This window comes from Salvia hispanica, chromosome 2, assembly GCF_023119035.1.
Source record: "Salvia hispanica cultivar TCC Black 2014 chromosome 2, UniMelb_Shisp_WGS_1.0, whole genome shotgun sequence".
Taxonomy (NCBI): domain Eukaryota; kingdom Viridiplantae; phylum Streptophyta; class Magnoliopsida; order Lamiales; family Lamiaceae; genus Salvia; species Salvia hispanica.
Window position 1 is genome coordinate 38543224 of NC_062966.1, and position 23692 is coordinate 38566915.

The 23692-nt window shown below is 36.7% G+C and overlaps 5 protein-coding genes across 7 annotated transcripts; 3 read left to right on the top strand and 2 right to left on the bottom strand.

Annotated features, from left to right (window-relative positions):
• The first annotated feature begins 1732 nt into the window (after nucleotides 1-1732).
• LOC125206975 lies at nucleotides 1733-2689 on the top strand. Its single transcript, XM_048106187.1, has one exon. The coding sequence runs from the start codon at nucleotides 1733-1735 to the stop codon at nucleotides 2687-2689; it is 957 nt and encodes a 318-aa protein (XP_047962144.1).
• A 1982-nt stretch (nucleotides 2690-4671) lies between these two features.
• LOC125207943 lies at nucleotides 4672-6900 on the top strand. The gene is made up of 2 exons (XM_048107464.1): nucleotides 4672-5542; nucleotides 5625-6900. Exons 1-2 carry the CDS (start codon nucleotides 4749-4751, stop codon nucleotides 6811-6813), a joined length of 1983 nt encoding a protein of 660 aa, XP_047963421.1. The 5' UTR covers nucleotides 4672-4748; the 3' UTR covers nucleotides 6814-6900.
• Nucleotides 6901-7359: 459 nt separating this feature from the next.
• Nucleotides 7360-9909, bottom strand: LOC125207651 (E3 ubiquitin-protein ligase SPL2-like). Of its 2 annotated transcripts, XM_048107085.1 has the most exons (6): nucleotides 9471-9909; nucleotides 9197-9298; nucleotides 8688-8858; nucleotides 8474-8595; nucleotides 8085-8204; nucleotides 7360-7807 (listed from the first exon to the last, which is right to left on the bottom strand). In XM_048107085.1, exons 1-6 carry the CDS (start codon nucleotides 9867-9869, stop codon nucleotides 7510-7512), a joined length of 1212 nt encoding a protein of 403 aa, XP_047963042.1. In that variant the 5' UTR covers nucleotides 9870-9909; the 3' UTR covers nucleotides 7360-7509. The 2 variants fall into 2 exon arrangements, with proteins under 2 accessions (XP_047963042.1, XP_047963043.1); XM_048107086.1 differs by lacking the exon at nucleotides 8085-8204.
• Nucleotides 9910-10513: 604 nt separating this feature from the next.
• LOC125206035 (probable GTP diphosphokinase RSH2, chloroplastic) lies at nucleotides 10514-13846 on the bottom strand. The gene is made up of 6 exons (XM_048105307.1): nucleotides 12841-13846; nucleotides 12561-12746; nucleotides 11759-12219; nucleotides 11468-11626; nucleotides 11028-11379; nucleotides 10514-10948 (listed from the first exon to the last, which is right to left on the bottom strand). Exons 1-6 carry the CDS (start codon nucleotides 13522-13524, stop codon nucleotides 10652-10654), a joined length of 2139 nt encoding a protein of 712 aa, XP_047961264.1. The 5' UTR covers nucleotides 13525-13846; the 3' UTR covers nucleotides 10514-10651.
• Nucleotides 13847-21365: 7519 nt separating this feature from the next.
• On the top strand, nucleotides 21366-23645 carry LOC125208293. Of its 2 annotated transcripts, none has more exons than XM_048107874.1 (7): nucleotides 21366-21671; nucleotides 22109-22208; nucleotides 22452-22517; nucleotides 22617-22734; nucleotides 22899-22981; nucleotides 23149-23255; nucleotides 23353-23645. In XM_048107874.1, exons 1-7 carry the CDS (start codon nucleotides 21520-21522, stop codon nucleotides 23474-23476), a joined length of 750 nt encoding a protein of 249 aa, XP_047963831.1. In that variant the 5' UTR covers nucleotides 21366-21519; the 3' UTR covers nucleotides 23477-23645. The 2 variants fall into 2 exon arrangements, with proteins under 2 accessions (XP_047963831.1, XP_047963832.1); XM_048107875.1 differs by having other exon boundaries at nucleotides 22626-22734.
• Nucleotides 23646-23692: the final 47 nt, after the last annotated feature.

The window sequence follows — 23692 nt, forward strand, 5'->3', positions numbered from 1 at the left end:
CGTGTGTGAGAGAGAAAGGACGAGTGGAATCTATATTTAATTAACACATGACATACTCCTAGTAAAGAATGTCAAGAGGGCTTGATGATGTACTAAATTTCGAAAATAAAAAGATTCTACTCAGCACAAAGCAGTTGAAGAAGTAGTTAGGAAAATGGGTAGTTGGAAAATATCCACTATAAATAAAGCAGGTAAACTCAATTGTGAACAGAAAGCTTTGAGTCTTTCTTTAATTTATAAATTGGTATGTTTGTCATTATAAATTGATATGCCTATTTATCTTGTTAGTATAAAAATAAGATATATATAATTGTACCTAAAATTTTAACTGATATTGATTTTAAGAAAATTATACTACTATGTTTTTGCATTTTAATAGTAGTACGTTTTCTACTATACACTAATATGTTCAATTATGTTGTTAGTGTAAAAATACAAACTAATAAAATATGTTAAATGTTTTAATTAAATATTAATTTTATTAGTTCCTAGCTGTTATTTTCGACGTGGCTGTCATTTGATCATACTATTTCTATATTTTCTTATGGTAGTAATTCTGAAAAAATTATTTACAGAATAATTAGAGTAAGTGTGAATGGGCTTGGTTGGGCCTTAAAAAAAGCCCAAAATCTAATATATTTTAAAATCTCTTCGCATTCACCGTCGAATCGCAACCAGCCGCCGGAAGCTGCTGAATTGAGAGAGCAATGTTGCTGAGGATGAAGTTATAGCTCGGTATAACTTTGATTGAGCTTATATAGCTCGTTGAGACATTTTGCTAGGGCAATTTTGATTGAATTCGTGTTGTTATTGATGTGCATCATTTTGTTAATTTTCCATGTGATAATTTGTTTTGTGGAACTTGATCAATTTTGCTCTTCTTTTGGATGACTAAAATCTTGGATTATCATTAAAAAAAGGTGAATAAACTCGAATTATCAGAGAATATGATGGGAATTCATACGAGTTGCAGTTTTTGAATGACTAACTACATGAGTTTGGGACACATTGCTTTTTGGATTTGCTTGATTTTGAGTTTTTCTATTGTAATTTCTTGTTTTAGTGTTTGTGGAGATTGGAGGTAGAGGCTGCAATCTCCAATTAATTGAGTGGAACGGTTGAGCACGAGTGGTGCTCGACAAAATGACTGAACAAGGAATAACAAATCAAACAAATGATATATTTGAATATTTATTTTTCAAATAGTAGTACACTATACAAGTTATTCATGTGATGTTTAGCCTAAAAAATATACCACAATCTATTATGAAAAATATGAGCAATGATGGCTTATCCAACACTCCCGGGCTTTTCATAGCTGTAAGAAATGCAAAACAGTCTTTGCTCTGAATTCAATGAGAAAAGCAAACTGTGAGATAAACAAAGATAAAGAGAAAAAACAAAAGACAAAGATGTTAGAAAAGCAAAAGGCAAAACAAAGATAAAGTGATTGTGTGATTACGTTGTGATTGTTTTACCTTCTTTTTCCATATTGTGATTAGATAAAACAGATATATACTCAAAAATCTAACTCAACCATTCAGTTTGTGCTTTTAAAAGGATAAATCCTTAAAGCAGATATGTTTTGTTGTTGTTGGAAGTTTTGTGTGATTTTATTGATACGTATGTTATATGTTTGCTATAAAATGTTTGAAAGATGGGATAGTCTATCAGTACATTTTTCCGAAATTAGTTACAACACATAATGAGTGAGAAAGAAAAAAATATAGAGATGGAGGAGGAGTGGGAGAAGAGAGAGATGGTTGATCATTGGAGCCACGAGCATCCACTTACTTTGGTGGAAACTCGTGGAAGGGATGAATGTTATGGTTGTAGACGGCTGTTCACCAGTGGAGAGCAAGCTTATGGATGCAGCATTACGGAATGTGAGTATTCGAAGCTATTACACGAAGGATGTGCAGCAACAGTGAGAGAGATACGACATCCATTGCACCATCAACACATACTCCGCCAACGCCACAAAAAAAAACCACTGCTGTGTTCTATCTGCGACGAGTATATTTGGAGCATTGGTTACGAATGCACAAGCTCGGGATGTAGCTTCGAGGTGCACCTGTGGTGTGGGCAGGACAAGGGCGTGGTCGATGCAAGTCATGCAAGCCATGAATTGAAGTTGTTGAGGAGAATATGTTTGTTCAAGTGTGATGCTTGCGGCATCACAAGCAGGGGAAGGTCCTACACATGCACCACAGGTGATTGTCAATATTGGATCCATGAGAGATGTGCTTCATTGCCTCAAACTATCAAAAGGGAAGACCATCATCACTCTCTTTCTCTCTCTTCATACATCCCACCTGAATATATTAAAACATTGATACCACCCATCATCATCCTTGCTGCTGCTGCTGCTATTGATGAGTTGATGAAGGTGGAATATGAGTTCCTTCATCACCAACATAAACTCACTTTACTCTCATCTGGTGATCCAACCCAAGAAGAAGAAGAAGAAGAAGAAGAAGATGAGGAGAATTATGGAGTGAGATCAGAATTGATATGTGATGGCTGCATCACTCCTATATCATCAAATAGTAGTAGTAAACATTACTACTATATGGGTTGCAGTGAGTGCAAATACAATCTTCACATTGCCTGCTTTCACTTGCCATCTCAACTCTCTTCTCTTTCAGTCCACGACCAACATGATGATCATCACTCGCTGGACCTCTGATCTTGCGACAAACTTCGACCTTGGGAGTGGAAAAGATGCAGTGTGTGTGAGTATCGTACGAATGGGCTGTTTTACACTTGCACAGCGTGCGACTTCAAAGTTGATATCCAATGCGCTTGTATGCCGGATACCATACACCACACAGCTCACCCGCGACATCTCCTCAAGTATGTGACTCAGTCGGATCTAGGCAGAGATATCAACCGACTGCGCTTGTCGTGTGCTGCTGATTGTGGCGATGACGTAGACGATTATGATTGCTACAGGTGCTGCAACAACTCATGTGATTTCATTGCACACGTCAGATGCGCTTTGCTTCCTGTTTCGGTCAGCAGCCGTAGATGGGACAGGCGCCACCCGCTACTGTTGACGTACAACGCCACTCTCAACCGTCCTGGTGATTTCTACTGCGATCAGTGCGAGACACAAATGAATCCCAGGAGATGGATGTATCACTGCCGCGCCTGCGATCTATCCTTCCATCCAGGATGCTTTAAAACTACATCCGGCTACTATAGAAACATCAAAATGGGACAGGAATGTCATGTGAATGCAGAAATCCATCCACACCCTCTCACCTTTCAACCTCTCACCACTAAACGCTGCTGCGACATTTGTCGTTACAATGAGAATGAAAGCCAAGGATTTTACTGTGCATTATGCAACTTCTTCATTTGTCTCTACAACTGTGGTGAAAAAATTATCAAAAATGGGGACATGAAGGCTGTCGAATGAATGAGAGAAATTATATGTTTGAGATTATTCATTTAGTACCTCTTTCCTCTTGTATTCTTATATCTATTCTATTTCAATGTGTAATTATTTCATTTGTTTGAAATGGCTAAATGTAATCTCCGTGAAAAGTACTACAACTACTACTAACTTAATACACTACTTATTTCAAATGATTAAGAACTAACAACAGGAGATGAAGCTTGAGCCGGCAGGGATTCTTTTGTGTTATTTTGATTTCAATATAATAACACTAATCACCATCAGCAAAAGCTTCAGTTATAAAAAACATCACAACATCAGAATAGAGTGTAGCTTCAACACTCATGCCAGTGTCACAAAACCATCTAAATAAGGAAACAAAAATGAAGGAAACAAAATTTTTATACTCCACTTTTGGGAAGATTACATATTTAAAGCAGTCCGGATCACCTAATACTTTTCCTAAACCATGTCCTACTCCACCTCTCACAAACATGACACAGAGGATTTGTTGGAGCATAATGTCTACTTACCATAGCATTCCATGTTATTATTGAATTTGAATTCCATTATTTTGTTCATTTCTTGTATAAAAAAAACATACTTTGTGGGATTTGATCAATTTTTGCTCTGATTTTTGGATTACTAAAAACTTGATTAGTATCATTTACAGTAAGTTGATTAACATTACTTGTTGAATCTAAAACTATATGATCCATTCAGTTGGTGATTATAAAAGAGAAATCCTCAAAAGCATGAATCTAGTTGATTTTACTATTCAAGTCTTCAAATTTATTACTAGCAATGATGGCTTATCCAACTCTCAAGACTTTTCATAGCAGTAAGAAATGCAAAGCAATGTTTGAGCTGAATCTAAACAGAAATGCAAAAGACAAAACTAACTGTTGGGAAAGCAAAAGACAAAAACAAAAGATAAAGAGAAAAATGAACTGTTAATAAAGCAAAAGACAGAGACAGAGAAATAAAAAAAAGGTATAACAAGTATCAACTATTCTAAAGTTTCATTAAATCTGGAATTATATATCATCTGAACCATTCAGTTTCTGATTTTAAAAAAGAGAAATCCTCAAAGCAGAACTCATAATAATTGAGAATATATACTATCCCACAAGGTAAAATTAGACTCATCACAGAAAGATAATTGCATGAAAAAGAGAAAGACAGTGCCAAAGAAAAAGAAGATTCTTTGAGTGAAATGCTTTTGTTGCTGTGATACATTATTCTTTGCTGATGTTGGAAGTTTTGTGTGATTTTATTGATGTGTGTGCTGTTTGTTTGCTATAAAATGTTTGAAAGATGGGATAGTTTGTCATAACAATACACAATGAGTGAGAAAGAAAAAAAGATTGAGATGGAGGAGGATGAGAGGGAGATGATTGATCACTGGAGCCACAAGCATCCACTTACTTTGGTGGATACTCGTGAATTAGAATTCTGTTACGGTTGTGAAGTGCGGTTTGGTAGCGGAGAGCAAGCTTATGGATGCAGCATCGACGGGTGTGAGTATTCAAAACTATTGCACCAAGAATGCGCAGCGATGGCGAGAGAGATACGGCGTCCATTGCACCACCCTCAACACATCCTCATCCAACGGCACGAACCAGAATTAGGGGGGTGTGCTCTCTGTAAAAAGACTATCTGGAGCATTGGTTACAGATGTAGAAGCTCAGGATGCAGTTTCCAGATGCACCTGAGATGCGCGCATGACAGTGACCTGATCGATGCAGCAACCCGTTACGTTGATGTGCAAAGGCGCACCATCATACGTCATCAAAGCCACCCCAGCCATGACTTGAAGTTGTTGAGGAGAAGGTTTCCTTTCAAGTGCGATGCTTGTGGCGCCACGCGCAAGGGGAGTTCCTACACATGCACCGCAGATGATTGTCAGTATTTGATCCATGAGAGATGTGCTTCATTGCCTCAAAACATGAAAAGGGAAGAGCATCATCACTCTCTTTCTCTCTCGTTTCATGTCCCAATTGAATATATCAGATTTGACTACAAATGTGATATATGCAGCATATCTTTTCTACCCAACTATTGGATATACCATTGTCAACTCTGCAGATTTATCATCCATGTCAAGTGTGCCTTCGACAAGCCGACTCGCATCACCGAGTATAATTTCATTCTACATCATGTCATGTCATTACCTGTTAGATTATCCTTAATTATTGACATGTGTTTTTATGTGCAACAGAGATATTGGGAAGGACATGATCCATTTTCCAACAGATGAGGTGGTTGAACAACTCATTACACCTTTTGTGATGAGAGAAAGAGAAGGAACAACATTGATACCACCCATCATCATATCTAATGATGAGTTGGTGAATATGAAATACAAGTTCATTCATCACCAACATGAACTCACTTTAGTCTCATCCACATCTCAACACCCTCAAATCCTTGGAGAAGAAGAAGACGAGGAGAACTATGGAGTGAGATCGGAATTGATATGTGATGGGTGCATCACTCCTATACTTTCATCTTCATCATCATCAAGTAGTAGTAGTAATAGTAAATGTTATTACTACTACATGAGTTGCAGTGAATGCAAATACAATCTTCACATTGCCTGCTTTCACTTGCCACTTCAACTCTCCGCACTTCCACTCCACCACCACGATTATCATCACTCGCTGGACCTCCGATCTTGCGACAAACTTCAACCTTGGGACGGTAAAAGATGCAGCGTGTGTGAGTATCGTACGAATGGGCTGTTTTACACTTGCACATCGTGCGGATTCAAAGTCGATATCCAATGCGCTTGTATGCCGGATACCATACACCACGCAGCTCACCCGCGACATCTCCTCAAGTATGTGACTTGGTCGGATCTACGCAGGGATATCAACCGACGGCGCTTATCGTGTGCTGCTGGTTGTGGCCAACCCATAGCCGATTATGATTGCTACAGGTGCTGCAACAGCTCATGTGATTTCATTGCGCACGTCAGATGCGCTTTGTTGCCTGTGTCGGTCAGCAGCCGTAGATGGGACAGGCGCCACCCGCTGCTGTTGACGTACAACGCCACTCTCAACCGTCCTGGCGATTTCTACTGTGATCAGTGTGAGACACAAATGAATCCCAAGAGATGGATGTATCACTGCCGCGCCTGCGATCTATCCTTCCATCCATATTGCTTTAAAACTACATCCGGATGGCTTAGAAACATCAAACTGGGACAGGAATATGATGTGAATGCAGAAACCCATCCACACCCACTCACCCATCAACTTCTCACAACAAAACGCCGCTGCGACAATTGTGATCGGGATAGACATGAACATGAAGGATTTTACTGTGCATTATGCAACTTCTTCATTTGTCTCTACAGATGCGGTACAGAAATGATCGATAATGGTGACATGAAGGCCGTTGAATGAATGAGAGAAATCATATGTATCAGATTATTCATTTAGTATTCTGTTGTTTATCTCTTTCCTCTTGTATTCTTATATGCATTCTATTTCTCTGTGTAATTATTTCATTTGTTTGAATGATTAAATATATTCTCCATGAAAAATACTACTACAAACTTAATACACTACTTATTTCAAATGATCAAGAACTAACAACAAGAGATGAAGCTCGAGCCGGCAGGGGCAGGGGCACCGGGCAAGGAGAAATGGTGTATGAGAGAATGAAAACACATGATTTGACAGAGAAGTGTTGGGAGAGGAGACCATAGATGGAGCCAGAGCATTGCTGAGGAAGTACGACAGCAAGTTGGAGATTCGGGCCGACAAGAAAGGCGATTGCATTGCTCTGGAAGGTGGATGTGAGAGTGAAGGAGTGTTTTTTTTGCCCTAGTTGTGAAAGAACTGGTTTTTTTGCCCTCTGTTTTTTGGAATGAATTTTAATCTTTTCGTTTTTTGTCCAGACAAACTTCAAAACTATTCAAATAAAGGAAACCAAAAAAAAAAGGAACGGATAAGAAGATGAATGTGATAAGCTATCACAAAAATTAGTATATATACAGATATTTTGTCAAATTCTCGATACTTTTCTGATGAGACTACGGTTAGTACACTGAAGTATCACACAGATGCAGTTTATCTCTATGCAAAATCTGGCAGGCATCACGAATCGTAAATTCTAACGGAGCTCTGGATCGTCTGTCTACATAGGGGACACTTTGGAGCTATATCACGCTCGACAGAGAGGGCGCAGCGCTGACAGCAGACCAAATGCCCACAGGGGACAAAGGCAGAGCGACGCCTTCTCGTGAGGCAAATGACACAGAGCTCACCATCGGGAATTGCTTCAGCTTCTTCACCCAAGACTTCTTCATTCGAAGATTCGCTGGCAACCCTAGTGGAGTTATTTTGCTGCTGAGTTCGCCGTTGGCTTCTCCAATCTTTATACTTAGTCCAGTTCCTGCAGAAGGCATTATAAACGAACGTTTCATATAAACAAAGTTTAACAAGACAAAAGGGTTGAACAAAATCAGCAGGACCTAGTAAAGTTCAGATGAGCTATTCAGTAGTTCTGAATAATGAGAAGCAATGTTCTAATCGACCATGTAAGAGAGGATATTAATTCCATCGAAGAAGGTAGTTTTCTATGCAAACAATACTTGACAATGTTTCTACAATGCCATGATTTTGTAGGTTAAAACCTAATCTAAGTTGGAGACATGTTTGGAGAAACATACCTCGCAACAGAATAGCCAAGGACACCTATAGCAATGGTACCAAAAACAAGTCCACTCCACATTAACACTTTTGTCTTGAAGGAAAGATCTGCCACTAGTTGATCTTTGGTCAATGCGGACCTACGGAGAGAGCGCCAGTTTGGTCAGTTTTCTAGACTCTCTCTCGTTCAGGAGGAAGAATTAACACTAGACTAGAGACTACAGCACTTCAGAATCACATATTGCAGAACCTACAGCTGCTGAGCTCTCCAGGTAAATTCTTCGCCATGATAAAAAAAAATTGGTCTCAATTCTCAACAAATTCCTAAATAGCCAGCACACAATGTCTAGAAAGGTAGCCTAACACATAACGTCGAAATCAATGGATTTTTAAGAGAAAATCCACATACAGGAAGTAAGGAAGATCTTTCGAGGATTTTATCTCAAACCCCCCGTTTTTTAGACTGCAAATTCCAACAGCAGTTATATCCTTCCCAAGAGGGAGGATTTTTTCCTCATAGAGCATTCCAACCTGATGGGAAAATATCTTTGTAAGTATGAAATAATGAAGAACAGCATAAAAAAAACATTTATCACAACAAGTACATATAGAAAGAAACTCACGGGATATTCAAGACCACAAATTGCCTGCAGGAAAGTGTAAGGAGTAGCAGTTATAGGCTGCAAGTGCTGATAAACTGTTGTTAGAGGCAGCGGATGATTTGATCCTTCCATGTTGACAACAACATAATCAGATTGTGGCCATTTCTCACCTTCAACGAGAATGAAAGGAACCTGAGGGGGCATGTCCAATGCATTTGTAAATGAAACTGAAAATGACTAGAATGGATCTATAAAGATAAATCACTCCCCAAAAAAAAACATGACATTCCAAGAGGTAGCAAAACATAGCTCTTAGTCCCTACATGCCTCATGTGCTAATGATCAAACCATAGAATCCGATTTTTCAGAACATTGCAAATATCTGATCAGTTAGAATATTAGTACAGCGGGAGCATCTAATGCTCGACTAGAAGGCCAGTGCATTTCGAAAGGAGACGACAACCAAATGATTTAACGAAATAATTCTGAACGTATAAAATTTTGTGATTATTGAAGATATAGTAAGTTACCATTCTCGTAGACGATGTTTCTTGCTTTTTCAACGATCCAGCAATCGTATTTCGCAGATCAGTAGTCCATCCAAAAACCCCCTTCCACTCATTGTATATACACTTCAATGATCAATCAGAAAGAGATAACATCAATTCAAGAAACATGACTCATATATTACTGGTAAAGCTTCATCAATTCGTGCTTATTCAATCAGTTGAAGAATAAATGCAGGAAAATAAATTCAGAAAAAGAAATGGTTAATAAATTTCTCTGATAAAGGAAATAACATACGGTTTGAGTAGTCTGCAATATCACCCCCTTTTCACCAGAAGCATTCGAAGAGACTAAACCATTCCCCATCAACGCCTTCCAATTCGCCTTCTCCGCCGCCGATTTCACCTCCACACTACCCCTCACGATGACCAATCTCCCGCCCCCATTCGAGCTGGACGATTCTCCGGCGTCTGGATCGGAGCTACTAGAATCATCGCCGTCGGTGAGAATCGACCGGAGATCGGACGGCAAGATCGACGGCGCGTCGCGAATTTTTCGGAGGGCGGACGCACTGGCCGCGTAATTTCGGATGCTGCAATACGCCACGTAGGCGACGCCGACGCCGAACAATACGCCGTCCGCCGCGAACATCAACTGTGCCAGGACCGCCGCCGTCGCGCGGTTGTGCACCGACATCTCTTCCGCCGCTGATTGAATGATCGGAAAATTTCTCCGGCGGCTTGCTCTGTGTGCTGTGAATTTCGCCTAATTTTTTCCCCGCGTAAAAAAGGTTTTTATTTTTTTAGCTAAGAAGAATTATTATTTTCATTTTCCACTTGTGAATTGCTATTTTCTTTTAACATAATTAGATTTCAATTATTGAAAATTTTATTTTTTTCCATCGTATCACAATTAGAGATGCCCACGGTTTCGGAACCGGCGGTTACGGTTCGGACCCGCTAATTTCGGTCTTGGAAATTTTTGAACCGGAACCAAACCGTGAGGGTATTTCAAGGTTCCGGTTCCAAAACCGGCGATTTTCCGGCAGTTTTTACGGTTCCGACCCACCGGTTTCCGGCAGTTTCGGCTCGATTTCATGGTTTTCCGGCGATTTTTCGCTGGGTACGGTTTCAATTGCAGAATTTTGGAACCTGAACCGAACCATAGTTCCAAAAATCACGGTTTCGGTTCGATTTAAATCTTACGATTCCATGTTTAACCGCCCGAACCGAAAACCTTGGGCATCTCTAATCACAATCAAAAGCATCTAAAATTTAAATGTAGAATAAAATATGATAAGTACAATAAAAGGAAATATTCACAACAATTTTGCATTGCAGTTGGATAAATAATTCCATTCATAACAACACAACATGAACAGTTCTTTACAAATGCTTATATACAAGAATGCCTAATTTTTTTTTTATGTTATAAAATGTAAGACTATTAAAGAATGAATTGAGCCAGGTATAGACTGGTCAGCTTTGGAAGCTAGCCATGGAGCCGGCGGCCAAGGGCGTCGCGCCTCTATTGTACATCCGCTGGATTTCTTCCCGGTACTCCGTCAGCGACTTGTCCGGTATGGCCATGGTTAGTTCCACGACATCGCCCATTTTCAGCTTGCAGGTAGGGTCGCTGACGGGCTTGTGGTTCAGTCGCGGCCTCAGCTCCTCCTTGACAGGGAATCTGAACGACGTCCACCTAGAACTGCCTCGACCAGCTGCCTCCAACAGATCCATTACCGATGAGTTTGCTGGAAACTCTTGAACAGACATCTGCAGGTTGGAATAAAATGTTAAAACGTTTAACTCGATGAACTAAAAACAGTCGCGAGAGAAGACATCAATAGCGAACCTTGTCGTTTTCAATCATGATAACGAAGATGGGACCATCACTGCCACAATGGGGTTTGCACGAAAAGGTGCAACCTTCGGAATGGTTAGGGAAGGTGCAAGGTGGCTTCATGGAGTCGACAAAACCAACGGAGGACTTGTCTCTGCTTATTGCCTCACACTGCCACGTCATCACCCAACGAGCCCATTCAACCATCTGAAGTACGAAGGAGGAGTATTGGGAATCTCCTTCTTTGTATCTCCAATGAGCAGCTAACCCGTACTCAGCTTGCAAATGCATCTCTTTTGTCCGAATCTGAACTTCAAGGGGCACCATATCGTTGCCCGTGACTACTGTATGCAGAGATTGGTACCTGCAATTTGTAACAGAAATTAAGTACTCGTATACGATAAATAAGACTGGATAGAACATCATTTTCGACTTCTGAGTGATTGGCATACCCGTTGCACTTGGGACGAACAATGTAGTCTTTGAACCTTCCGGGCACTTCATGCCATAGCTCCTGGACAACCCTTAGAGCTTTATAGCAGTCTTCTTCAGATTCAACAATTAACCGCAATCCATGAATATCGTGAATTTCATCCATATTCAGCTTCTTCCTGCAGGAGAAAGAATTTCATCGGGTCAGTACAATAGTTACATGAAAACACCACGGGGGAGTTGCCAAAACACACAATGTAATTGTCTGATATGATTGTAAGAAGCAAAGGAAAAAATAAGTCAATACATACTTCAACATTTTCGAATAGATGCTGTACAAGCTCTTATGCCGCCCTGACGCACAGTGGTAAGAAACCCCGGCATCCTTCAGTGCTTCCTCCAACTTCTCCAAAGAAGAAGTAATGGCAGCCTCGTCAAAGGACTTCAGGAGCTTGGAGGACAGCTCTTGGTGATGGTCGGGATAGAGATATGTGAAACACAGATTTTCTAGCTGCTCTTTCCAAGTCGAGATACCTAATCTATTGGCAAGAGGAACAAATATTTCCAGAGTCTCCTTAGCAAATCTTTGCTGTTTGATCATCGGCAATGCATCCAAGGTCAACATATTGTGCAAGCGATCTGCAAGCTTTATCAGAACAGCCCTTGCATCTGCCATCGCAAGGAACATGGTATGCAATCTGTCTGCCTCGTCAGTTTTGCAGGCGGTGTTGTTCTCCCGTGCAAGCTTGCTCAGCTGGCTCAGCTTAGATACCTGACAAAGAAAACCAAGTTCAACATCTACAACATATAGCATATCTCAAGTTCGAAGAAACAGTTTTTAAGCAAATTCTTCCTGATCAATTCGTAAATCCCCTCTTCCAAACCCTAAAGAGCAATCAAAGTAGCACTAACATATTACTACAGCATTCTAAAACCCAATCCACATAATTCACAATCATTAACATTAGCAGATCGACATCAACACCCCCCGTTCATCGCCTACAACTCTACACATGGACTCAACATAGTTACATTGACCCAACATCAAGACTTAAAACTTCATATCCATATCAAAATCTACGAAAACGGAATAAATATCAAATTTTGACTCACCCCCTCCACTAAATCACCAACTCCAGCCCCAAAGGACTTCGATATATGATCGAACGAGAGAAAAGAATCATCAACTGCGTCGTGCAAAAGCCCCGCAGCAACAACTGTTGAACTGGCGCCTATGTCCGCCAAGAGAGCCGCGGTTTCCACGCAATGCTGCAGATAAGGATGACCACTCGCCCGTTTCTACACAGAACAAAAGGATCAGAACAGTTAAACTCCACAATCATCTCATTTCACATAAAATCCAAAAACATTTCAACAAACAGAAGCTCAATACCTGGCCTCTATGAGCCTTCTCTGCTTCATAAAAAGCCTTCACAACAAATTCATCCCTAAATATCGCATTCTTCGACTGCGCATCGGAGAGCAAGTCCTTCGCATAGACCGGCAAATCCATCGCCATGAAATTCTCATCCATATTGAAAGGAAGCTCATCTGCCGACAAATTGAAGTCTCTCACATCCAAATCGAAAGGCGAAGAATCGTAATCAACACACGATCCCAACGCGTGCCTCACGAATCCCTTGAACATCCCCGCACTCCCCGACCTAATCGAGCTGAAATCCGCGCTGATCCTCATCGGCGGGCTCCGAGAACACGGCCCGATCGAGTTATTCACGCCTTGAAGCACCGACACGGGGCTCTGGTGCGCCTGATCTCGCTTCATCGACGAGCTCACCGACGAGTACCGGTACGAGGACCCCAATTCCTCGGCCCTATCATGCCACAGAGATCCCAAATCCTCCGCTCCAGACGAATACCCCGCGGATTTGATCGCCGGCGACGAAAACAGGCACGATAAGCCACCAATCAACGGCTTCTGCGACGGCGACGCCGACGCCGACGACGTTGACCGGGCGTTGACATCCAAATCGAACGACGCGTGGGAGCTGATCTGGTGCGAGGCGGAGCACACGCTGCTCGGCGGGCTCGAGTAGAGCGCAATGGTCGAAACCGCCATGAATTTGATTTTCTAGGGTTTTCAAAAATTGACTAATTGAGCGCCGCCGGTACACCGGAGTCCCGTAATCGGAGCAATTACAGCGAATTCACGATCAAAACCTTCTGATCCCAGCTCAAATTGTGCAATTCAAGGGAGAAGAGAGGATTTTTTTTTTTACCTAAATACTGAAACTGTACAGAATTATATATACAGGGATGGATGAGTGAAATTTCAACTCTCAATTGACAATTGGGATTGGGAAAGTCAAGAAAGTGGAGTTTGAGACTGCGAATTGGATCGAATTTGGTGAGAGAGGTGAAGTTTAATTGGGGATTCTATATTCTTTTGCTGTGATATTTTTTTCCCATTCTTCTCATTTGCTGTGATTTCTACAATTTGAAGACGAAGAAACGTGCTATGTGATAAGACCAATTTGCCCCCATTTGGTGTTTGTGTGTTTGAGACGTACACGTATGAATATCATAAAATATCATAAATTGAAGAATATAAATGTTTATTAGTTATCCGCGAAATATTATCCACGTTTGAGTTAAGAAATGTGAATAAAAATGAGCGAAAAAAGTCAACATTTGGGTCATACATTTATAAACTTCATTATGAGTTAGGAGTACTAGAGAGTGAAATCCATTTACCAAAAAAATGGATAATATTTCGTGGAAGAGCCAAAAAGAAAAGTGACAATATTTTACGAACGAGGGAGTATAATTTTGTGTAATATATTAAATGCGGATTAAGGAACCTAAATTGATTTGGATCAGATGCGTTGAAGAATGTCTTAGTCGGTGTCAAAATTAGGATGTTATATATGAACTGCGGATTAAGGAAGCAAAACCGGTTGGATCGGATGCACTAAAGAATGTCTTTAGCGATGACAAAAGGCATAGGCGGTGCATCGGTTGTTGCTGACAATGGATGCAGATGGAGAATAAAGTGAACGGATTCGGATGGAATTACTTGAGTGATATTGATGGCAAATTAAAGTGGCGAGTTTAGAGTTTAATGAAGTTTTCGGGCTTTTATGTTCGGCGGTGGAGATAGTTAACCTCCGGATTATCTGGATGTGCCATTTATAATACTACACAAATAATTATGTAAATTTTAAAAACAATATGAAAATATAGTATAATAATTTTTTTAATGCATAATTGATGAATTAAAAAAAATGTTTGGATTTTGAAGTAGGGTTAACACTTGGGGTGCCTTTATCTTGAAATGAATTAAACTATTGCAATCCACACACGTAGACTTCTTTTGATGTACACTAAATTATTAGTAAAAATGACTAATTGGAAATATATTAATTACTCCTAATAATCTATAATGTTTTATTTTTAGATACATTCTTTATTGTCATTTGAAATGAATTAAATTATCGCAATCATCAAACGTGGACTTGTTTGGATGCACACTAAAATAATTATACTCCATTTTGGAAATGACTTAATTATAAATTTATTAATTAGTAATCCTCTGAAAATAAGAATATCCATTACTCCTATTTGATTAGATATTTAATGGACTCATGTGACATAGAATCATGGAGTACATTATAAAGTTAATATCCATGATTTGATTAGATATTTAAATGGACTCATGTGACATAGAATCGTGGAGTACATTATAAAGTTAATTTATTCGGTGACTTAGGGCCTACATGTTTCTTAATTAGCATTAAGTGTATTATTTATGCATCATTATTGTAAGAAACCAATTTGATTCGAGTCGTGACATGATATTTGGGATTAAACTAAGCAAGAAAATATTTGTGTTTGGATAAGAGGAATATTTTCCAATCGGCGTGACATGATAATTATTTTAATGCTTAGTAAAATCATTGAATAATTTATGGCCCCCATCCATCTAAAAAAAATAATATTATATCGATGCATTCTAAATTTTGCACACTTTTGGGGAAAAATTGGCTCTACTCAATTTATCGTTTTGCATTTTAAATTTCGTTTTATTTGTAAATAGATTTCGCAATTAAACTATTTCAAGATATTTGTTTATTTGTCAACCATTAGGAATGTGTCTTATTCATTTAATGTTTAGTTTTTAGCCTTCTTTTGCACTTAATTGCACATTATTTTTAAAAGTACATATATATATTTTCTTGATGCTACATAAATACATGCAATAACGCAACAATAATAACACTCGTCATAGAGAATTATTTTAACATCTCATATCTATATAGAATCATTATTCTTCGAAAACGTTAATTAGTATTATATCATTATTTTTGTTGAAGTGCATAATAAAATATATACAATAAATTCCTTACCATTAATTAATAGGACACTGTGTCAAATTTTAAAATGACTGAATTTAGAAAATAGGAATCAAATAAATACTGATACAACAAGAAAAGGATCGAATAATATCCCACGTCAAATAGAGTGTATATTTGTATGATTAAAAGTTCATATTATTTTAATCGGACGCATTGAACAATGACATGGATTTACAATAATTACTTTTTCATTAAATTAGATGTGATATATATTGATGATGATATATTTCAAATTATATTTCATTTATGACGATTAATTAACTTCAAGTTCAAAATAAAACAAGATATTATAAAATGACCTAAGAGAATTGAATTAAGCTTGGTCTTATTAAATACAATAGGCCATTAATTATTTGGTCCAACTATAAATTTTAGGGTTGGTCGAATGTGATGGATACAAATGAACCTACTTATATAATTAATGGTGGAGTATAATTAAAAGTGTGTTAGTATAATTCAAGCATATATGATATGATATTTCAAATTTAAGATCGATACTTCATCATCTAACCAACTCCTTAAGCAACATAGATTGACTTAATTAAGCCATAAAATGAAGTCATGAAGATGACATGTGATATCTTTATCTATAATATTATTGAGCCATAAATGTAAGCGAATAAAGTCACAATTTTATATGGTCTTTGGAATATGCCATTCTATATTTTTGAAATGAAGCATCTTGCATCAATCAAATATTACTTCTTATATTATGAATATTACAATTTATTTTTTATAAAAAAGTTATTTTAATTACACTCTATATTCAAATGAACTGCTTATTTAATTTTATACAATCATGGACTGGTTATATATCGTTACTTTGCTTCTCTCCATCTTTTTATTTTAGAGTGAACTATAAAATTGGCTTCTATATATGACAAGTTGAACGCTGAAGGTATCCATGTTTAAAATAATGAATTGTAAGCCTTTATGTATGAGTATAATATCATTTCAGACATTTTTTCACTATTTTGAGTCTTTTATTATACCCTTTTCCTCTCACTTTTAACCTAAATAAAATTCCAAGGATATTATAGTCTTTCTCATTTTTATTACTATATACTATATTTATTTATATTAAAATATTATTTTCATTTAATCCATAAATATTGTAAATTTAATTAGTCTTTCTCATTTTTATTACTATGTACTATGTTTATTTTATATTAAAATATTATTTTCATTTTATGTTCTTTAACATATTGTCCATTTTATATTTATTTTCTATTTATCAACTTATTTAAATAAAAATCAAGACAAAGCTTGTTATTTTATTTGATTTGCCCATCTAATATCAAGGTATCAGTGATGTATTCGACATAATATTGACTATAAGTAATACACAAATAAAACTTGCAAAAAATGTGGAATCCTAGAGGCATTATGGTCATTTACAATTGTCAAAATCAATGAATCTCCACGGAAATTCCATAAATTTCTAGAATTCAATGAAAATGACGAATAAAAATTGAAATTAATTTTATCTTTTCTATAAATGTAAAAAAAAAAGAAAATAAAATAGGACAAAATAAGGGTGTGGGTTGGGAAGGCACGTGGTAGGCTAGCGGCGGGTGCGAATGACAAGTGGTCTTCCACGGCGGCGCACACGGCACACTTGTTTCTTGGCCACCTATGATGACCACTCTATTGGTTGTTTTCTACTACTTCTATACTCTTTTTATTTTCTCTACTTCTATTTTGTAGTGTTTAATCATCATATATATCCAATTAAAAAGCCACAAATTTTGAAACAAATTCAATATTTCTAAACAAAAACTTTGTCATGTACTCCCCCTTTTCATAATAATGGAGATGTTTTTTTTCAGCACGGAGATTAAAAAAAATGTGTTAAATGAGTTAAGTAAATGGAGAATAAAGTGAAAAATAGAAAATGTAGAGAGATGAAGAGAAAAAAAAAGTAAGAGAGAGTAAAGTAAGTGTGGAGAAATGTGTTGACTTTTACTAAAACGGGAAATGACTATATTACTATGGAACGTATCAAAATGACAAAATAACTCTATTACTATGGAATAGAAGGAGTAATAAGAATCTATGGGTTTGGGACCATAGAAATTTAACAAAAGTTGTTTTGTAATTTTAATATTTTATGTTACACTATAATTTTTTATATTTATTATTTAATTAAATTTGAGGGTTAAGAATTTGTATTATGTCGAAATTTTAATGTTATTGCCAATTCATTTTTTCTTTCTTTGTTCATTCCATCAATTTTCAAAATTAATTTTGAATTTATGTAAACTAAGTATAATTTTCATTTGATTTTACTATAACTATTGTCGAACAAGTTGTGAAATGTGTTTTTATACATGCTAATATAAAATGTTAAGTCGGTAGATTAATCTCTTAAAACTTTTAAATTTAGTTTCACATCGACTTGGTGATGGTCCTAGCTAACTCATAAATAACTGAGCGAGGATTCCCTGTTGTGCAACAGCAGGGACTGTGCTTCAAAACACATATTTTATTGAATAAAACGCAGGTATGGATCCTTTTATCTTATTTTTGTTTCTTTTCTTTTATTTAATTGTCTTTCTTTAAATAAGCACAGCCCCTGCCGTGCACAGCAGAGCGTCTATTTCGATAAATAATCATTTGCTTTATAAGGTCTTTTAAGGTCAGAGTCCTATTTTTAATATGGTATCAGAGCGATCCAAATTGATAATGAATTTTATTTCTTTATTTCTTTGAAGCAATATAAAACATTAATTCAGGACGGAGAGTTATTTAGCTGCTATCCTAGTATAAATAAATTTATCAAAGAGAAGAGAGACGTGCGTTGATTGTGGCTGTGAAATTCCCAAAACAAATCGACCTAATTCTAACGAATCAATGCCCCAATTTATTGGAGATGTTGCTTTACTATACACGTGACGTGAGATCCTTCTCTACACTACACAAACTATGTCGTTTTGTGTGAATCCCATAATGTCCATACATTAAAAATGACTTTTTCTTGTGTGTTATAGTTAGGTGAATGCAAGAAGAAGAAGCAATTGTTACTTGCACTTATTTGTTAGGACAAGTCAAATATGATTTGGGGATTTTGTTCTCTATTTAACTTTTCAATATATAGCCGTTTTGTTTGGATGACTTTTCCCATTTTGAATTACATATTGGATTGGTGGTGTGTTTTATCGTCCCATCAGAATATGATTTACTTATATTTTTATCACAGTTAGCGGTAGCTTCGCTCCACCCTTCGGCAATGTGGTTAACGTACATTCTTTCAACTATGTCCGACTCCGCGAGCTAAATGGAAAATCAAAATCAAGATTGTGATTCTATACATATTAATTGGAATTATTTGAATAACAAGTTATGTTTATGAATGGATGATCATTTTCAGCCATTTGGCATGAGTTCGAATTCAATAAGGTGGAAATTCTATTTTTAGTGTAGTTGGCTCCAATGCTTTTACACACAAAGTGTAATATAATAACGTGCACACATAATAAACTCTTTATATTCATGTATGTATACTTAAATATTGATTTCAATGCGTTTATTTTTTATTTTTAATTTCAAGTTAGAACAATTGTATCGAACAAACGCATGAGGGCAATAGATAGCACTTTGCCTAATTTTGTGTGTTAGGTCTCACTCACCACATGAGATATACAAAAACATATTGGTAGGCAATGAGATCTAATACAAACCAAACCTTCCTAATATTTTTTCCCAAACTTTTTATTATTTCAAATGCTACAAAAAAACTTTTGAACCCAAAGAAATTAATCAATTGAAAGTAATAATTTTCACATGTCATTACATGTCAAGTCTCAATCATATTTCCAAACGTTGCAATTAGATTGTCACATTTTTTATATTGCGAAAACTTAGGGGTCTGCAGTCACTATTGTTAGCACATTGGTTATCGATTGTCCGCACAATGTTATAGACGAAAATCGAAGCAAACCTCAAATGGTTGGGGAAGAGCTGCCGCATCAAGTGGTCGACAACATATTCAGATATTGTATTTGATAGGGTTTTCCGACTCTTATTGGCTGAGAGTGAGGTCTTTCGATCTCCGACCTCACTTGGATTTACGCATAATTTTTTTCAAATATCATTAGTTGGACACAATAAATTCCAAGCTATGGGCTTGTTTTTGATGCCTACAATTTGCTCTTAACCAAATAGAAGTGTACTACAGTGGCAAATTTGGGCCAGTGTTGGGCCATAGTGGGCCTTAATACATGTAGAAGCCCACAAAATATTAGTAGTATTCTATTTTGAGTGTCACAAGTTCAAAATATACTTCAATATGTACTATAGATTCATTTATTATTCATAATATTACTCATTTTTACTGCAAGGATACATCTTTGACTCTTTGTAAATAGTGCTTACGGTTGAATTCGCGAAGGGTTATTTCATTGAATTAAAAATGAATTTAATTATGAAATAATTATCTTTTTATCAATATTCTATAGACCTAATATTTGTTATTAATAATCTAAAAATATATTAAAACTTAAAGTAAGTACGTATAAACTTTGTTAATTCAAATTCCATTAATGACTTGTCATTTAAGTTGAATGCAACTTCAATCAATATTGTTATTTTTTGTTATGGGCTTCACTTGAAAAATCGATAGTGACAATTATGTCTACTTTCTTACATAAAAATTCTGAAGAGAACTCGTATAAAAAAATAAATCTTTTCTTTGAATATAAAATACTTTACTAAATGGTGAATTTTTTATTTTTATTTTTATAATTTTCTTCTATGAAGACTGTGTCCTAAATTACTTAAAAAATATACCCCGTCCTGAAAATTTGTCACCTATTTCCATTTTCGTTCGTTCCTAAAATTTATCACCTTTCACTTTTACCATTTTTGGTAATGGACTCCACGTTTCACTAACCCATTCTCACTCACATTTTATTTTAAAACTAATACATAAAAGTGGGACCTACATGCCACCAACTTTTTCAACCCACTTTTTGTTAGATTTCTTAAACAACAAATCTATGTGACCAAATTTTGTACAACCAAAAACTAGTGTATTTAAAAAAAAATAGGTTTATTTATGCATTTAATTAAAATATTTGGATGCATATATAATATATGGAAAATGTATAATATTGTGGTCATATATTTATAATTTTTGTATAATTTTTTTATTTTTTTTGGAACCATAAATATAATTAGTGCATACATAAATTCAAATTTTAAAAATAATAAAAAGGAAATTCAAATATAAATATAAAAAATGTGGTAAAAGGCTAATAAGTCTTTTTAACTTGTCCACTTACTATATTTATAATTTTAATATATATTAACATATCAAATTATTAATATAACCTTATTTTGGTTGTACAAAGTTTGGTTATTTTCATTACTCTTTTTTAAAACCCGTGCCGAGTCAAATGGTGCAAAATTTTAAGGAACGCAGAGATTAATCATAAATAAACCAATTTAATTAGCAATAGCTGACCGCCTGACCCCACGGAATCTTACCCCCTTCGTATAAATACGTTAGAAATCCCCTTTTCCGCGAAGCCATTTTTTATTCTATTCAAATTCGGCTTCAAATTTGATCTTCCAAAATCGAAGCTATATACATTCAGAGCTGTTCGTGAGCTTCAAATTCGATTCTCCGATTCAAATCTACACACATTCAGAGCTGTTCGTGAGTTCAATTTGATTTGTTGGTTTAGTTTTTCAATTTTATGGCTGCCGGCGATAGCAACACTGGCAACGGCGGCAAATCGGTGAACTCGTCGGCGGCACAGACGAGCCGAAGAGAGCTCTTGCACAATCCTGGATTGTCGCTTGAGTGGAAGCCCCAGGAAGAGTCGGCGCTGGAGGATTTGCTGGAAAAGTGAGCTTCTGTTTTTTTTTTTTTTTTTAGATTCGTTTTCCTTCAATTTCAGTTTTTTAGTTTAGTGAATTAGATGATTTAGTTGCTTTGTGTTTGAATTTCTCATTTTTTGATGCGTGATTTCTAGCAATTGATTGTTGTTGGCATTATGTGGCAGGGTTTTACTTGAATTCGTGTTGGTTTGGAATAGTTTATTGGCAGAGAATGTGGATTGATGAAGTAGTGATGGTTTTGATGTTATGGACGAATAATGCCGGGGAATCGATTTACTGTCTCGAGGCTATTGTTCGAAACCGAGTTGAATTTGATCGTTTTCACGTTTCAGAATGTATTGAGGCTAGAACTAGGAATGATGTGTAAAAACATAAGTGCAAATTTGTTTAAATGGTGACCTGCATTGCTGTTATGCTTAGCAATTTATTATTTATCCGATGCAGATATGCCTCGGAAAGCACTCCTACCCTTTATCTTAGGATTTCTCAAGCTTTGAGAGGCAAGACGGTTCGGGATGTTGCATTGCGCTGCGTATGGATGAGTGTGAGATATCATTCCCTTCAATGAAGTTTCTATATTACATTATGATTGATCTAGAGTTAGTTCGTTATAAACTGAAATCCAAATTAATGTGTTTCTAGAATCTCCTTTCTTCATATTTTGCCCTGTTAATGATGATGGTGAACATCAAGAGGCAATGTTGATCAAAGAAGAGGCAACTTTTATCGATCTGATTTATGTTACTGCTAATTATGCCCTGAACGTGTATGGTTTCTTGTTCTGCAGAGAAGGGAGAATGGCAAGAGAAAGAAAGAGGATGTTGATTCATCGAGGAAAAATGAAGGCAAAAAGGTACCTGTAATCTTGACAGAATCAGCTAGTGATAGATATTCATCGATAAACTTATTTATAATCTGTTTAACTGATCTAACTAATTTTTGCACAATTTGGCTATTTCAGGAAAAAGGTTCTGATGCGTTGCCGGAATCATCTCAAGTAGCAAATCCCATTAATGGACTTGCAATGATGTCGGTGGACGTGGACGTGGACAGTGTAGACAGATTTAATGGTCAGTTTTACAGCATATGCTGTTATGTTTCACTTACTCATGTAGAAAGAAAATTGTTTCTTCTTAGGTGTTGAATTTTCTTGTGTTCTTGTTAACATTAATTTTCTTTCAGAACATTTACATGTCTACAAACTAGATTGACCCTTTGAACTTGTGAATTTCAGCTATCGATAATCCTGCTAGACAGATTCTCAGGAATAATGCTCGGGCCTTGGATCAGATTTCTGACAACTTGTCTGCTTGCAAGGTACTTGCAGCTTAGTGCCTTCAGTGTTGAACTAGCTTTGAATTTGAAGCGGAATTAACCAAAGCATTATTCTTCATTATGATTATGACTACTATTCTACCATTGCATCCATGAATTTGTTTGTCTTCTCAAATACTGACGACATCATGGTTGCCTATTTCGTGCAGCTTGATGAGAACATCCGTCTCTTCACTGAAGCCCGAGCTAATATCAATTTGATCGTAAAAGAGTACATCCAAAAGCCCCAAGGTGATATCAATTTAATCCTAAAAGAGTAAGTCCAAAAGCAGTCTACCACTCATCTATTGTTTTGACTGATCCTTGTGCGAAATCCAGACATTCTAATGAATCTGAAATGTGTTTTTGTGCAGTTTGAGGTTGGAAGAAATGGCAGAAGTTAAGCAGTCGATGCCGTCCTTTCCAGTCAAGCTGAACGACGACCTGGCCAACACCATTCTCCCTCCCTTGAACACTAATCCAAATCAAACAGCTTGATCTTAGGTTTCACAAGTGCATATTTCCTTTCATTATGCACAATTGGTTCATTTATTATCCATATTATTACTTATACTGCAAGAATAAAGCTTTGTAAACACTAAACAGTGTTTAGGATTGGATTCGTGAAGGGTTATTTCATCGAATTAAAAGATGAATTTCGGATTTATCCAAGTGTAGATCCATTATAAATTACTCCCTCCGTCTGCGAATAAC